General features: G+C 40.9%; 1 protein-coding gene across 3 annotated transcripts in view; it reads left to right on the forward strand.

The window, feature by feature from the left end:
- The window catches only part of RTEL1 (regulator of telomere elongation helicase 1), a 45,373-nt gene that overhangs the window by 16,352 nt on the left and 14,407 nt on the right, over nucleotides 1-14,614 (forward strand). For all 3 annotated transcript variants that reach the window (XM_071446846.1, XM_071446848.1, XM_071446847.1), the window contains exons 17-27: nucleotides 672-804; nucleotides 1,155-1,268; nucleotides 2,637-2,677; nucleotides 3,459-3,544; nucleotides 4,330-4,407; nucleotides 5,100-5,177; nucleotides 6,363-6,506; nucleotides 7,256-7,371; nucleotides 8,866-8,989; nucleotides 10,160-10,313; nucleotides 12,473-12,627. In XM_071446846.1, the coding sequence (XP_071302947.1) occupies nucleotides 672-804; nucleotides 1,155-1,268; nucleotides 2,637-2,677; nucleotides 3,459-3,544; nucleotides 4,330-4,407; nucleotides 5,100-5,177; nucleotides 6,363-6,506; nucleotides 7,256-7,371; nucleotides 8,866-8,989; nucleotides 10,160-10,313; nucleotides 12,473-12,627 (1,223 nt within the window). The remainder of the gene's footprint in view (nucleotides 1-671; nucleotides 805-1,154; nucleotides 1,269-2,636; nucleotides 2,678-3,458; nucleotides 3,545-4,329; nucleotides 4,408-5,099; nucleotides 5,178-6,362; nucleotides 6,507-7,255; nucleotides 7,372-8,865; nucleotides 8,990-10,159; nucleotides 10,314-12,472; nucleotides 12,628-14,614) is intronic.

Genomic DNA, 14,614 nt, shown 5'->3' on the forward strand with positions numbered 1-14,614 from the left:
GCTTTGATTGACTTGTGTAAAATTCAAAGAAATGCACGTGATACTTAGGTGGGAGATATTTATTTTTATTACTGAAACTAATCATGAAAAGCAGAAACAGAAACTAAAGGTGATGTTTTATTTGGCTGCCCTTGTTCTTGACATGGATATTGTTTTCATTCCCTTGTGCCTGTGACTCTGACAAGCTGATGCAGTTTTCAGCAAGCTTGAGCTGAGCAATGAAGGAAATTACTGATGTGATTTATTTCTTTTTCTTAATATTCTTTCTGTTGATGACTTAAATATTTTCAGAGTCACACACTAAAAAATACATAGATTTGAGCAGAAATTGAAATGTTTGGGAGTTGACTCTGGGGAAAGTAGGAAGTTTAGGTGAAAGACTTATAGCCTATATAGTTGCACTGGAAATTCCTCATAGAGAAGGGGTTCTTTTTTCAAGCCAGTGCAAGGCTGGACATCCTTTCTTGTTAGATTATGAGGAAGCGGTGATATTTTCATTACAAGTCATTAAATCTGGGAAGAACCAAAGCAGGACATACCATACATCTGGAATTTTGAGTTTGGACGCTGTCTGGTTTACTCTCAGAAGTTCAGGTGCAATGTGCCATATGCTGGTCATAGTCTAGTTTTTCCACTTTGATTTCTTCGTGTTTTCTCTTTATTTAATGCAGGGAAGACTTTAAGCTATTGGTGTTTCAGCCCTGGGTACAGCATGCACGAGCTCGTTCGACAGGGAGTCAGGACAATCATCCTCACCAGTGGGACACTCTCCCCCCTCTCATCATTTACAATGGAAATGCAGATGTGAGTACCTGGGTTTGGGGCACTGCCACTCCTGAAAAATGCACAATCTGCTCTTGTGGATTTAGGTTTTATCTCAGGATTTTAAAGTCCTCTGTTTTAATATCTCAGGATTTTAAAGTCCTTAGCCCAGAGAAGCTGTGGCTGCCCCATCCCTGGAAGTGTCCAAGGCCAGGCTGGATGGGGCTTGGAGCAGCCTGGGATAGTGGAAGGTGTCCTTGCCCATGGAGGGGGTGGAATGAGATGAGCTTTAAGGTTTCTTCTTACCAAACCACTCTATGATTCTATGGTTCTGGAACTGGTAGGGAATCATATAATGGGTATGACTGGGATCTTCTTCTTTTTTTCTCCAGCCCTTTTCCTGTTTGCCTGGAGAATCCTCATGTAATTGATAAACACCAGCTCTGGGTTGGGATCATTCCAAAGGGACCTGATGGAGCTGTGCTTACTTCCACCTATGAAAGAAGGTAATGAACTTCCATGTGGAATCCTGCTTTGAATGTTGAGTTCCAACATTTGGTTCTGTTAACAGGAGTATGCTAGTTAAGCAAGGGATCTCTAGTGGTTTTCTTGGATAAATGCTGAATAACAGCACCCTCTAACCACTGCTGTTGAAGGTCTGGAGGGGATCAGGTACCAAGGCACTGATAGTCCTTGATGGCCCTTACCAGCCTCAGCTGGGACTGCACCCACAACCATCCCCCAGCAGCTTCACTGAGCCCTATCCAATTTTTTTTTTTTTTTTTTTTTTTTTTTTTTTTCTGAAGGCTTAATTGACTTCAAACATGACTGACCTTTGCAATAACTATTTTTATATTTAAAGCTTGTCACCATGCCCAGCCTCTCTTTCACCTCTGGGTTGCCTTCTTAAGGAAAACATGTCCAAAGATTTGTCAAGCTTTTCATCATCATTTTTCTTGCTCGTCTGGTCTTCCATCACTTTGTCTCTTTCTATCTGTTGTTCAGAGTTGGCAGTGCTTCTGCTGCCAGCAAAGGCCAAATGTTCCATAGAACTGCAAAGGGACTCAGCAATTGTAATGGATTTTTACAGAGAAGTCATAATCTGGAAAACCCTCAGACTGCATTTCTCATTTTCAGAAGCTTTAGTGTGCTATTTCAGTGTATTTCTCTTGAAGATGCTGTCTTTTAAAGAAGGAGGGTTGGGGATTCCACCCCTCTAGGGCTTTTAGAACATGGGGATTTTTTGAAGGAAAGGGATTTGCTGTGCTCACTCTGTTTTGACAACATCTCTGTGTTGATACTGGCTTTTGTATGTCCTGTAAAAGTATATATGTTAGGTTTTTTCCCTGCATATATAAATTTTCTGGGAAAACAGTACACAAAACTACAGGGCACTAAAAAAAAAGGAGCGTAAAGGCATGAGAGAACAGGGGAGTTCTCAGTCAGGTGTGTAAGAACATAAATAGTCCTGCTCACTGGAGAGCAGAACTTCTTCAGCCAAAGACAAAGTGATTTATTGAATAATAACCATAGTAACCAAACTGCAGCAATACCACACCTAATTGTAACGTTAGTCAGGCTTGGCAGAGTTCCTGGCAGAACTCACGTGTGTTGCTACTCACATGGATACCTGTGCATTTTGAAATATTGAAGCTTAGATCATCTTCAGAGCTATCAATAAGAATATTTCATAGTATTAATAAAATGTAGTCCAGGTATTATTAATTCTTGCCCTTGGTGTTGGTGCTTGCCACAGAAGGGAGAGCATCTGGGAGTCTGGAAATGTTATTTTAGATGAATGTCAAAGGAAGTCAGTGTGGATGAAAAACATAGAAAAAAATGCAATGGTGTTATTTGATTTTTCTTCTTTGTAGGTTTTCAGAGGATTATTTATCTTCTCTGGGGAAAACAATTGGTAAGTGAAGTGTGTGGATTTCAGAAATGGGTTCATGCCCAGGATATTTGGAAATTTAGAAAGGACAATGCTGAAGAAGATGCAGTAAGAGAAAGGTAAAGGATTGCAGTGCACTGCTTGCTGCTGTCAGGTTTTCTGTGTTTCTGCTTGCTCAAGGCAACTGGCTGCTGCAATAGCACACTAAAGTGAGTCCCTGGCTTCATATTTCCAAGTCTGGCCTTCATTTTTAATGTCAGGAGTTTGTGTTTGGGTCAAAAATGTGGTTCCTAAACACAGTCAGAAAGTGGCTCAAACTAGGAAATCAATAGCCAGAGATGATGCAACCAAGAATGAGCAGAGCAATTGAGAATCACAGGAAAAATCAGTGCAATTTTTTGTGATATTTTAAATTGTGTCAAGCCTGCTTGAGGACAGCATTTATTGTTTTGGTAATGTTTTATAATAGAATTACAAAGCCATAACACATAAGGACAGAATAAAAGAAGATCATCTGTGTAGCTTGGCTAACATGATTGAAAAGAATCTGTTAAATCTAGAAATGCTTGAAGGATGTGGAGGAGAAATGAAAGCTAGTTTGGCTTCTGTGTTAAAACTTACACCTTGACAAGATTATCAAATTATTTTAAGAAATTGAACGACTTCTGATACACAATCATTCATGTCAAGAAAGTAGAAAATATTTTGGAAGGAGGCCACACTGTTGTTTTTCCTCTGCAGTCCATGTTCTCCATCCCAGGATGAAAATGCCCCTCAGCTGCACACTTGTCTTCTCTCCCTGCAGGCAACCTGGTGCGAGTTGTGCCACATGGGCTGTTGGTGTTCTTCCCATCCTATCCTGTCATGGATAAGAGCCTGGAATATTGGAGAGTATGTTCATTGCTCTGCCTTTGTTATGTGGTTTGGTTACTTGCATCAGGCAGCTTGTAGTTATTCCATTTAACTATGCTAATTTAAAACTTTCTAGTGGAAGTGGTTGCTGCTCATGGCAGGGAGTTGGAACTAAATTATTATTAAGGTCCCTTTCAACCCAAAATGTTCTGGGATGCTATGAAAAATTCTTTGTTAATAAGTAAATTTTAAAATCTGGAAGGTAAAATCTCAGGTAAGGCCTCTTTTATTTTGATCACAATATACTGAAGTGCAGTGCTGTAGAAACCAAGCCCAAAAAAATCTTAATATATTATTCCATCTGATGTCACATTTTATTTAGTCATTACTTCCTTTATTGAACCTCTGAATTAGAATTGGTCTCTGTTTCAATACTTGAGAGGGAAAAATACCAATATTTTTATTTTTAATTTGTAACCATTGCGGCTGTAACTTCTGGTACTTCTGTGCTCATGAGTTGAATGTCCCTGGTGAGATTTGCTAGAACAGTTCTGGTTTAAATGCTGCTTGAAAAGGCAGGGGCAGAGGTTTCATGCTGTGGAGTGGGACTGGGAGGTGAGTGCTGCAACTCTCCCATCTGCCTGATGTCTGAGGTGCACCAACTGCAAGGAATCACTGCTGATGCTCTCAGGGGGTGGCACGTTTCTGTTCCCATCTCTTCCTGTGTTTGGCAGGAGAGGAGCAGGCTGTGGTGAAGAAGTGTTTCTGTTCTTGTGGTGTGAGCTCACTTGGCATTTCTGACCTGCTCCTTCTCTTTCCAACAGGAGCATGATTTTGCCAAAAGAATAGAAGAAGTGAAGCCGATGTTTGTGGAACCCAGGAATAAAGGAAGCTTTTCAGAGGTTGATTATTTGCATTATATACCTCTATCATTTTCAGAAATTGTTTATTTTTAATTACCTTCTCTCAGGTGTGTTTGGTGTGAAACACCCCAGTTTTTGGTCTAGGGTGAAAGTAAAACTCTGACTGCTACTTTGAAGTGTAGTTTTCCTGTGCATCCTTCCTTTCCTCTCTTGTCTGGCCGTGCAGGGTTCAGTCTTCATTCAAATCTGGTGACATAAAGCAGCCAATATACACAAGTGCTGAGTAATCAAGCTGGTGGAAAGCTGTCACTTCAGTAGTCAGCATTTGTGAATGTTCTGCAGGACTTTTCCTCCCAGCTCAGCCTGCTTTAAGAGTTGTTTAAGAGTTGTACAGTGTCATGCTATTTATTTATAGCCATTCTGTTTGCTTCTTGGAATAATTAGTATGTATAATTGCTTTCCTGTTTTGTCTATTTTACTTAACAATCTGCAGAAACACAGGATGGTCCATCTCATCAGAAGTACCTGAATTTTTTTATGCTTACCCAGACGTGTTCTGGATTTCACAGTGATATGAGGATTTTACTGAGAAAATGGCTTCTCACACTTGCAATTAGTTAAAAGTAAAGACAGTTATACCAAGCCAAATTAATCACAGTTTAGATCTTAGTGTACAAAGATCTTAGTACAGGATAATACCATTCTTCCTCTTAAACTTGTTTATATTTTAGGTTATTGATGCCTACTATGATAAAGTTGCCTGTCCTAAGTCCAATGGAGCTGCTTTTTTGGCAGTGTGTCGGGGCAAGGTAATGTAACTGAGAATTCATTTCATCTGAGATCATATTATATAATTGATAGGAAAAAACTTCCTTTTGGATTTAAATACATTTCTTATTATTTGACTGTAATTATATGCAGGGAAAAAATAAGTGCTCTGAAGCATTTTCAAAATTAGGTCACATTTCTGTATGATTCACTCCTATTTTATTGGAGGGACGCATTTTGATTTTTCTGAAGTGGACGAGCATCATACTTGCATTTCATGTTGGCTACTCACTGAAACCATAACCCATTAGATGAGAGCAGCTGTTCTGGAGAACTGTAATGGATCAAGTTAAAACAACACTGCTGCAAACCAAACATAATGCTTAGCCTTAAAACACTTGCTTTATTAACTTCCTGTTCTGTGGATGCATTTATGGCCTTGCCTTTGCATCTTCCAGTGCTGGTAAATTGACTTATGTTTATCAGTGGAAATATTGGTGAAATTACTCTTAGAGCCTTTTTGCTGCTGTTTACTGTATACCAGAAGAAGATACAACTTCTTTTGCAACTTTGGTCCCAGTTTTCAAAGAGGCTGTTGGAGTGAAGAAAAGACATGGCTCTCTCAAGTATTGTTGCTGAGATTTGGATAATTGATTCAGCTGAAAAACAAAACAGCTTTTTTTTTTCCTTGATTTTTTTTTACAGTATGTTCAACTTTATTCATTTCACTAAGTGATTTACCAGCACAGTGAGCATGTACAGGGCACATGAGTGACAGATACTTGATGGAATGTCAACAGCACAGCTGCTGGGCATGGCACTATGGTCTGGTGAACCTGATGGCTTTATGTTATTGCTTTGAAGTGATTCTGTTAATTTTTACTGTCAGAGAAGATTTGCTATGTTGTTATGTCTTGTCAACAACTGAGGGTGTGGAAGGTTTAAACAAAGGTGTTGACATGTTCTCAATACAGCTGATCTTATCCAGGAACAGGACAGCTATTAACAGGGTTGGCTGAGCTGTGCTTTGGCAGAGGAAAAAGCCAAGTATAAACTCCTGGTAATAAAAGAAAAAAAAAATCTAGTTGAAATTATTCATTGACCCTATTGATTAACTACACCAGGCCAGGGAGTTAATTGAATGGAGAGAAAGGTCCAAAAACTGCTGAATTGCTCTGAAATGTCACTGCAAACTCCATTGAGGATGGAAAACTCTGTCCCTGCAGGCCAGTGAAGGCTTGGACTTTGCAGACATAAATGGACGAGGAGTCATCATTACTGGGCTTCCATTTCCCCCTCGTATGGAGCCCAGAGTTGTTTTAAAGATGCAATTCCTGGATGAGATGAGGAAAAGTGGTGCAGGTGGACAGGTAAGACTGGGCAGCTTCTCACTTTTGGGCTATTTGCATGTTCTTGTCATTGGTTCTCTCTCTTGTCCCAGTGGGTTCTGGGTTTTGTTATCCTCTCAGTCTCGTGGGACCATGAATATCAGAAATTCAAACAGCTTGGGAATTTGTTACAAATCCAGCCACCTTTTTTAAACAGTGTTGAGGGTTCCATGTTCTGTAACAGTCTTAAATATAGGCCCTAATAAAGGTTGTAATTAAAGTTTACAAAATCTTTGTATGTGTGTTATCCATCTCTTGTTCTGAGGGACGTTTTTCATCCAGAGTGGGTGGGCAGGAAGAATGGCCTGTGCTGGCTCTTTTGGGAATGATTGTTTTGTACGTGTGGTGGTGTGTGTTGGGGTGTTTGGGTTTGGTGCTCTATTGCTTCAGGCACAAGAGTGAATGACATTACAATTTACTCTGATCTACAATCTTAAAGAATATGGAGTCTGTTGTACTGCCAGGGCTCTGAGTGCACCATACAGGAAATAGCCTCTCCAGCTGGACATTGCTACTTGAATTTTCTGTGCTCTGGAAATCAGGTGTGACTTTTGAGCCCACCTGTCTTTGGTTTTCCACAGCTCTTTGAGACTTGTCAGTATATCTGGTTGATATTATCCAACATCTGTGCTTCACTTTTTATTTTTTTAGGAAAAAAATAATGCTTGTACAGCACAGAGAATACACTTTACCTGGTAAATAATGTTAATTCTTCCTCCTACCTCTTGCAGTATCTGTCTGGGCGTGAGTGGTACAGTCAGCAAGCGTCCCGGGCTGTCAACCAGGCCATTGGCCGGGTCATCAGGCACCGCCAGGACTACGGGGCCATCTTCCTGTGTGACCACAGGTAAACCCTGGCTCACTGAATCCCTGAATATTTGGGGTTGGAAGGAAACTTAAAGCTCATCTCATTCCAGCCCCCTGCCAAGGGCAGAGACACCTGCCCCAAGCCCTGAAGCCCTATCCAACCTGGCCTTGAGCACTTCCAGGTTTGGGGCATCAACAACATCAACAGCTTTGTATCCCAGCATAAGTGCTGGTATTTTGAATATAAGCGTGCTGATGTTGCACTTTGGAAAAGGCTACTGTTCATGATAATAAAATTAATTTATATAGCAGGTTATATAATATTGCACTACTTCAGGAAACTAACTGGATTGTTATCTTCTGCTCCCCATCCATGTAGTCTTGGAACTGCAGAAGGAGATCAATGGTTTTAATGGAAAATAAACCAATTTTTGGAATTCATGTTTGTAATACCATGGGAAATTATGTGACAACAATTTATGGTCTTGGATTTTCTCCATCTTTCATTTGAGATGGCAGTCATCAGCACTGCAGTGTTTTGAGAGAAGAAGAATGGAAATGAGGACAGATTGTGTTACTGAAACAATACTATTTATATTCATATCCTATATTAACATTATACTGCATTAATATCCGTTTCTGTTGTGCTATTTATATTATAGGCAACAGGAGTTTATTTGGTAGTACGTGGAATCAGCAAAGCCCTTTCTCCTGAGTGAAGACATCACCCCATTATATTTACTGCACTGTTATGACTTAGTGTTGCTGCTCCTCTCTTGTCCTTTTGGACAGTGTCTTGGTTTGAAAAGACAGGTGTCAGCTAAGGAAGGCAGGAGCCTCCCTTGAAATGGAAAATGTAAACCTCCTCCTTCCAAGTTATAATTTTGAAATTAAGGGGCTCTCAGGCAAAGATATGGGAGTAGAAAAACCAGTTCTTTATTAGGAAAATAAAAATGCAGCAATACAAAACAACACTGACAGAGTCAGAATACAACCTGGCACTGTGTGGGTCAGGGTGGTGGCAGCAGTCCCATTAAATGGTGGCTGCAGTGCTCTTGCAGTGACAGATGTGGTTCTGGTGGAGCACTGACCCTGTAGAAGGGTAAGTTTTCCTCTAAAGGTCCAGTGGTGGTGCAGATGGGCCTGGTCTTCCTCTGGGAATCCAGTGGGAAAGGGTTGCCTGTGGTGTTCCAAGTCTCAGATTATATCCAGGTAGGAATGCTTGGCTCCTCCCCCTGGGCAGAGCATCTCCCAGTGGGATGATGTAATTTTATCAGCCATGCAGTGAGACTCAATGGCCCATTAACAAAAGATATCTCCCTGGAGGGAGGCTGGGTGGAAGAGATAAAAGAAAACTGCTCCACCTGGCTTTAACACAAGATAACTGTCCCACCTAATTCTAACAGGTGGCAATAGAATACCCACCCCCGGCCTCATCTTGCATTGCAACCTAAGACAGATAGTGATCTAGGGTTCTTTTAATTAATTTAGCCCAACCTGGCAAATAATTCTCAGGTTTTCCCATCCTGCCCAGGTTCACAACTTGTGATGTCAGGGGCAAACTGCCCTCGTGGGTCCGACCCTACGTGAACGTTTTTGACAACTTCGGGCACGCAGTCAGAAGTGTCTCTGTCTTCTTTCGTGTTGCTCAAGAAAGGGTAAGTGTCTTTTCAAAAACCCCCAAAATGAACAACCACTTTCCTGAATAGTGCTGGAAACTGGGAATGCTAAGCTAGGTGGGAGATGTGAGAGAATCACAGATGGTCTCAAATTGGAAGGGATGCTTAAGGATCACTGAATCCAGCTCTCTGCTCCTCACGAGCCTGCCCAAAACGGGGTCACTTGTCACTTCTAAACACTGGAAGATTTACTGGAAGGAGGTATGTCTCATCTTTCTCATGAGTGATCTGGGACAGGATGTTGTTCTTATGCTGGGCAACTCATTAGGTTACATCACAGAAATAACTTCCTCTTCCAGCTCCTCCTAAATAAACATGTATTTATTGGCTGGTATGCAAATCCTGGAACTGGTATTGGCATCCAGAGACTTTCTGTCTCAGGGAGAAGTTATGTGTGTGGAAGAATCATACCCCAAAATTTAAATTGAAGCTGACTAGTAATAAAGAGTAATACAAACCATCAGTTGTTATTGCAGTTCAACACTGGGTCATCTTTACTAAAATAGCTTCTCCATTAGCATTAGGAAGCTGATGTTGTCTGTAATAGTTCCTTGATTAAAAAAGTAATATTGTAAAAAGGCTTCCTAATTCACTGGAGAAAATCATAGCAAGGAATGGGCTGGAACCCAGAATGGGAAATTCTTTGCTTCCAAAACAGAGGTTAAGATTAAAATAAGCACTTAAAAATTTCATTTACAGACTTGAACAGCTTTCTGGAAGATGCTTTAGCCAACACAAGGCTAATTTAGTTGTTCAGGGTGATTAGTTACATATGAATGATGCTGTAGGACTTGATGATCTTTTCTTATTACGAGTGACAGTTTCATGGTAAATGAAAAACACAACCCAATGTCAGAAGGAGCTGTTTTTGCAGGCATAGCATTAGGAACTGATTTTCTTTAGCAGGTCCTGATCCTTTTTCTGCTACCAGGTTACTTAGAGTGCACTTACTGCACTTCTGCTGTGTCACTGGGGAGCTGTTTGATCCTTTTTATCAAAAGCCCATAAACCCAGAGTGTGTAACAGTCTTTCTGCCAAAGGTTATTTGGGGAAAAGAAGATGTCTTTGGATTGTTGCTGAGATTTTTAGTCACAGATGGAGTGGAAAAGTGGCCTTTGCCTGTTGTAACACTTTGTAAACTGCTTGCAGATGCCCCCACCCCTGCCTCAGTGCCCTCCTGGACATGCTGGTTCCCTAAGTGAAAGCAATGCAGCACCATCTACTTCATCTGAGCAGGTCCTCTCCTTGCAGAAAGCTAAAAACCTGGATGATCATGTTCCAAGTTTGAAGAGGAAAAGGAAAGGTAATGTTTGGGTCCTCACAGATGCACCTTTTTGTTTTAAGCTGAACCATGACAAGGAGGATCAAGAGGCTAGAAACTGAAATGGGAGAGAAAGCAAGGAGAGCTCAAAGACTGATGTAAAAATCTGGTCAGAAGGGACACAGTTAAGCATTAGAAAATGGAGGAAACCAGTTGCAATTGCAAAGAAAATTGCAGAGAAAAGAGGCAGATGGGGCTAGCAAAATTGTCCCACAGAGAAGGAGGAGTTTTTGGTAGAATATCACAGATAATTTGGAAAATAAGACCTGGAAGTCTCTTTCTGCCTAGCACTGGCTTCCGTATGTCCTTAGTCCATCCTGTTATATAGATGGCTCTTACTCAGTAATCTAAGAAAACAAAAAGAACATGGGAACAAAACAATATTTAAAATTTTGTGGGTAGAATGCTAAAGAATAAAGATAAACAATAAAGCATTTTTCATGTCAGATATTCTTTCAGCGCTCCAGACTGCTTGCTGGTTTGGAATAGAGCAGTGAAGTTTGTTTAAAGCTGTGGTTCTGAATCAGTTATGAGTGAGGGTGAATTCACATTGCCTTTAAGCCAGTTGTTACAGATAAGTAAGGCTTTAAAAAGCCTGGTAACAGCCAGTGTAATTGCTGGTTATTGTTAAAAGGGATTACTTTGGCCACCACTTTTTTCCCCCTCTCAGTTTCCAACTGTGCACTTTTTGCTCCTTTATTGATTTGAATCCATCTTTTGTGCAGTTGCAGAGTGAGCAGCTGAGCTTTGCTGAACCAGTTTATTTACCTTTTATACACTTGACTGCCAGATCCATCTCACAGAACGGGCTGGAATGTATGAGTGGAGGTGAAGGGAGGAAGCTGCATTTCCTGTTTAATAGAGATTTTCAGTTGTATTGCATCAGCTGTAACGTCAAACTCCCGTGTAGTCATACTGATCATAATGTATTCCCATTCTTATCAAGATAGTGACTTTCCTCAGTAACTGACTGCTGGAGTGATTCCACAAAGTAGTGGAAATACATTTTGAAGCTAATGCCTTACAGAAATATCTAGCTGATACTAATTTGACAAAATTCTTATATTTGAAACCTGGATTCTGATTAGTGAGAATAGGTAATTTGGGACCTTGGTGACTATGCCTTATGGGTATTGATACTATAAGAATTGTAGGCTTTAAAAAAACTTACTCTGTTTAAAAGTAATAAATCATGATTTGTACCAAAATCTCTTAAAAATTCTGGAACTCAGTTTTGGGAAAATCCATAAATCTAAAATAATTGAACACAGCTGCTGCAGTAAGACTTTCCTAATAAAGGCTCTGATTGGCCTTATCATAAAGCAGAGCACTAGGGCTCAGGGGCTCAGTCCCTGGGTAGGGACCAGGTGCCCAAGGTAGCTCGCTCATGCCAACGCCGTGGGGCTGCCATCCAGCAAGCATGGTGATTACCAGCTCTATGGTGATTACAAGCTCTCAGGATTTCAGCTCTGCTTGCTTGGTAGTGGTGCCCTGGGCTGGAGGCTGCAGCAGACGGAGAGAGAGGAGAAGGAGAAGGCGCAGGCTGTTCCACGGAGATGGCTTTGTTTGGGGAGGTCCCTGAAGGGTCTCTGCTCTTCTTCTTTTCTCCCCTAACAGGGTACAGTATGCTTCTTTTATAGGGTTGGAAAGGATCCAAGCTTGACCAATGGGTAAAGGGTTAACATGGCATTGTCTTATAGGGTTACAGAGATAGGTTAAGAGCGGAGGACAGGGAAACAGGAATTTTCTTTTGCTGTTTCAGCATTCCTATTGTTCAGATTCTCCATGGTGCTTTTCCCATGGAGAATATGAACAATATTCTCTGGGGAAAAAACTCTGGCGTTTACTACATTTTCCCATTGATCCTAAGCCATTTTGGGGTTAAGTGACTTGAGGAAAAGTTTGAGAGCAGTCTGCCAGGTTGTGGTAACAAATGCTTCAGCAATTTTGGAAGTGATGTATAAAAGCAGTCTTCTTACTAAATTGTATAATGCAATTTTGCAAGAGGTAGAAGATTATTTAATTCATCAACACATATTTGTGTGTTGCTTTGTAAGATGGGAAGATATCACTAAATTAAAGAAAATGTCGGAGAGAATGTGGAGTGTGAATTTGTCTCCTGTGTTGTGTTGTGATGGCAGTAAATGGAGATGGAGCACCCAGCTTGTGTGTGGAATATGAACAAGAGTTTGTCTCACCCCGAAGAAAATGTGTTGGGCTCTTGGATGCCTTGGAGCGCAGTGAGAAGAGCAGTGAAGATGCAGAGGAGGAAACTGATTTGCAAGGAGAGGAAAAGGTAATGGCAAAATACTTCCTTATAAGTCAAAATTGCAAGCTCTAAAGCAAAATGGTTTTGGCATCCAGAGAACCAGCTCAATCCTCTGTTGAGAAAAACTCACTGTAATCAGCACCAGTAACTGCACGTTCTCATAACTAAATTAATCAAAGGGTTTCCTTGCCACTTTCAAGTAGATGATCGACAGGTATGTGCTTGTTCTGTGCTCCACGGCTGCTGACCAGAGATTCCTGGAAGTTAACCACGCTTTCTGAGGAGCAAGGAGCTCTCAGAGAAGGGATTTGTAAATACACAATTTGTCCTGGGTGGACTCTGTGTCAACACCTGGTATGAGACCAGATATTGAATTCAAAAAAGGGTGGGAGAGCGTTTATGGATTAGAAATTGCATTTACAGATGAAAATCTTTGATTTTCCCCAGAGAAGGAATGTTGCTGACTTGTGGAGTATTTTATCTGAATCAAAAATCTTTTATCACAAGATCAACAAAGCTGCTTCTGTGCTGTTAATTTTCTTTCCTCTTGGATTGGTATTTTTGATACATCAGTGATTAAGATGTGTTCTTGCTTTCCCAAAATCCCTGTTTGCAGTCATTGGAGAGGTGACTGCCTTTACTTGGCTGGAGTATTTTACTGTTGGCTTGCAGACCCATTTAGCAATGCCTATTGCAGCATTCTTAATTACTTTGCCCAGGGGAAGAATGCCTGAGGTAAAATGTGTAAATGTAGGAGTGTCTGGGGGATATCTGAGTAGGCCCAAGGCAAGGACATGAATGGAGACACGTACAGGACAGAGGGAATGTACAAAGGGCAGCAAATATTTAACTTGTGTGCAACCAAGCGGGAAATGGGCTCTGTCACCCAATGGCCATGGCATTGACACCAAAACCTATTCTTTGGAAAGCCTGGCACATTTCCAGGGACTTTGGTAACTCAGGTACAGAATATTCTTAACACAGCTGCAGTGCTTTTGGCAGAGCTCAGCATTTCCTGGAGTTAAGTAAGCTGATAAGCCCAATAGCTTGACAGTTGCTCAGGTCCACTTCCTATTTGTGTATTTGGCCTATTTGTGTATTTGGCCTGGCTGCTTGTCTGAGGCTCGTGGAGAGCTCTGGGGTCACCCTGTGCTGCTTCCAAATTGATGACCTGATCCCAGCAGTCTCGTGAGTGTAGTTCTGAGACAGGCAGTGGCTCTCAGGCAGACAGCTTTCACTCTGAGTCCAGCACTGAGCATTGGATTTGGACTGAGGATGGGGTTGGTGTAATTTCCTGTCTTCACCATTCAGCATAGTATCTGTGTTATCATTTTTCCTTTAATCAAAATTACACTGCACTCTTGATCCCTAAATAATGAAAGTTTAACTGCTCTCATTCTGAAAGAATTTGCTTTGCCATCTCAAAAATTCACAATACAAGTAATAATTTCTCAATCTCTTCAAGTAATAACAGTTCCCCGTAATCAGATTTCTTTGTGAGTTACACTCATGTCTAGGAATCCTTTTTTCTGCTGAATCATGCTTTTTAATGTGCTGCCTGTACACAGCACAGGACTAAGAAGATGGTTTTGATATTTTTTCTGATTTACTGTATGTATCATAAATATTTTACTTGCTGCTTATATTCCAATTCTTCACTCCCTTATGTAAAGAGAATTCCAGGCAGGAAAGTGAAGGGGAGTGTGAACCACTGGTTACACACAGTCTGTGTACACTGTCAGGCTGCCTTGGAACAGTCTGCTGTGAGTCCAGCTTTTCTTAGCCAGGAATTTGCACCCTCAAGACCAACTTTGTCTTTCATTTCTTCTAGTTTGGTCTCTGTGAGTTGTCCAGTAAATTTTTACCCTCTAGAAACAGGTATGTGCCCAGGCTCTGTTAAAATAATTTAGGTTGACTTGTTTCACTTCCTTGAATGGTATCACAAACTGGGTTACCAGGTTTTACTACAGGAAATACCTAAATTAAATGGGCAACAGCTCTGAAAAGCATTTTT

The sequence above is a fragment of the Agelaius tricolor genome, unplaced genomic scaffold (genome assembly GCF_023055355.1).
Source record: "Agelaius tricolor isolate 1412-34295 unplaced genomic scaffold, bAgeTri1.0.p SCAF_23, whole genome shotgun sequence".
Lineage (NCBI taxonomy): Eukaryota > Metazoa > Chordata > Aves > Passeriformes > Icteridae > Agelaius > Agelaius tricolor.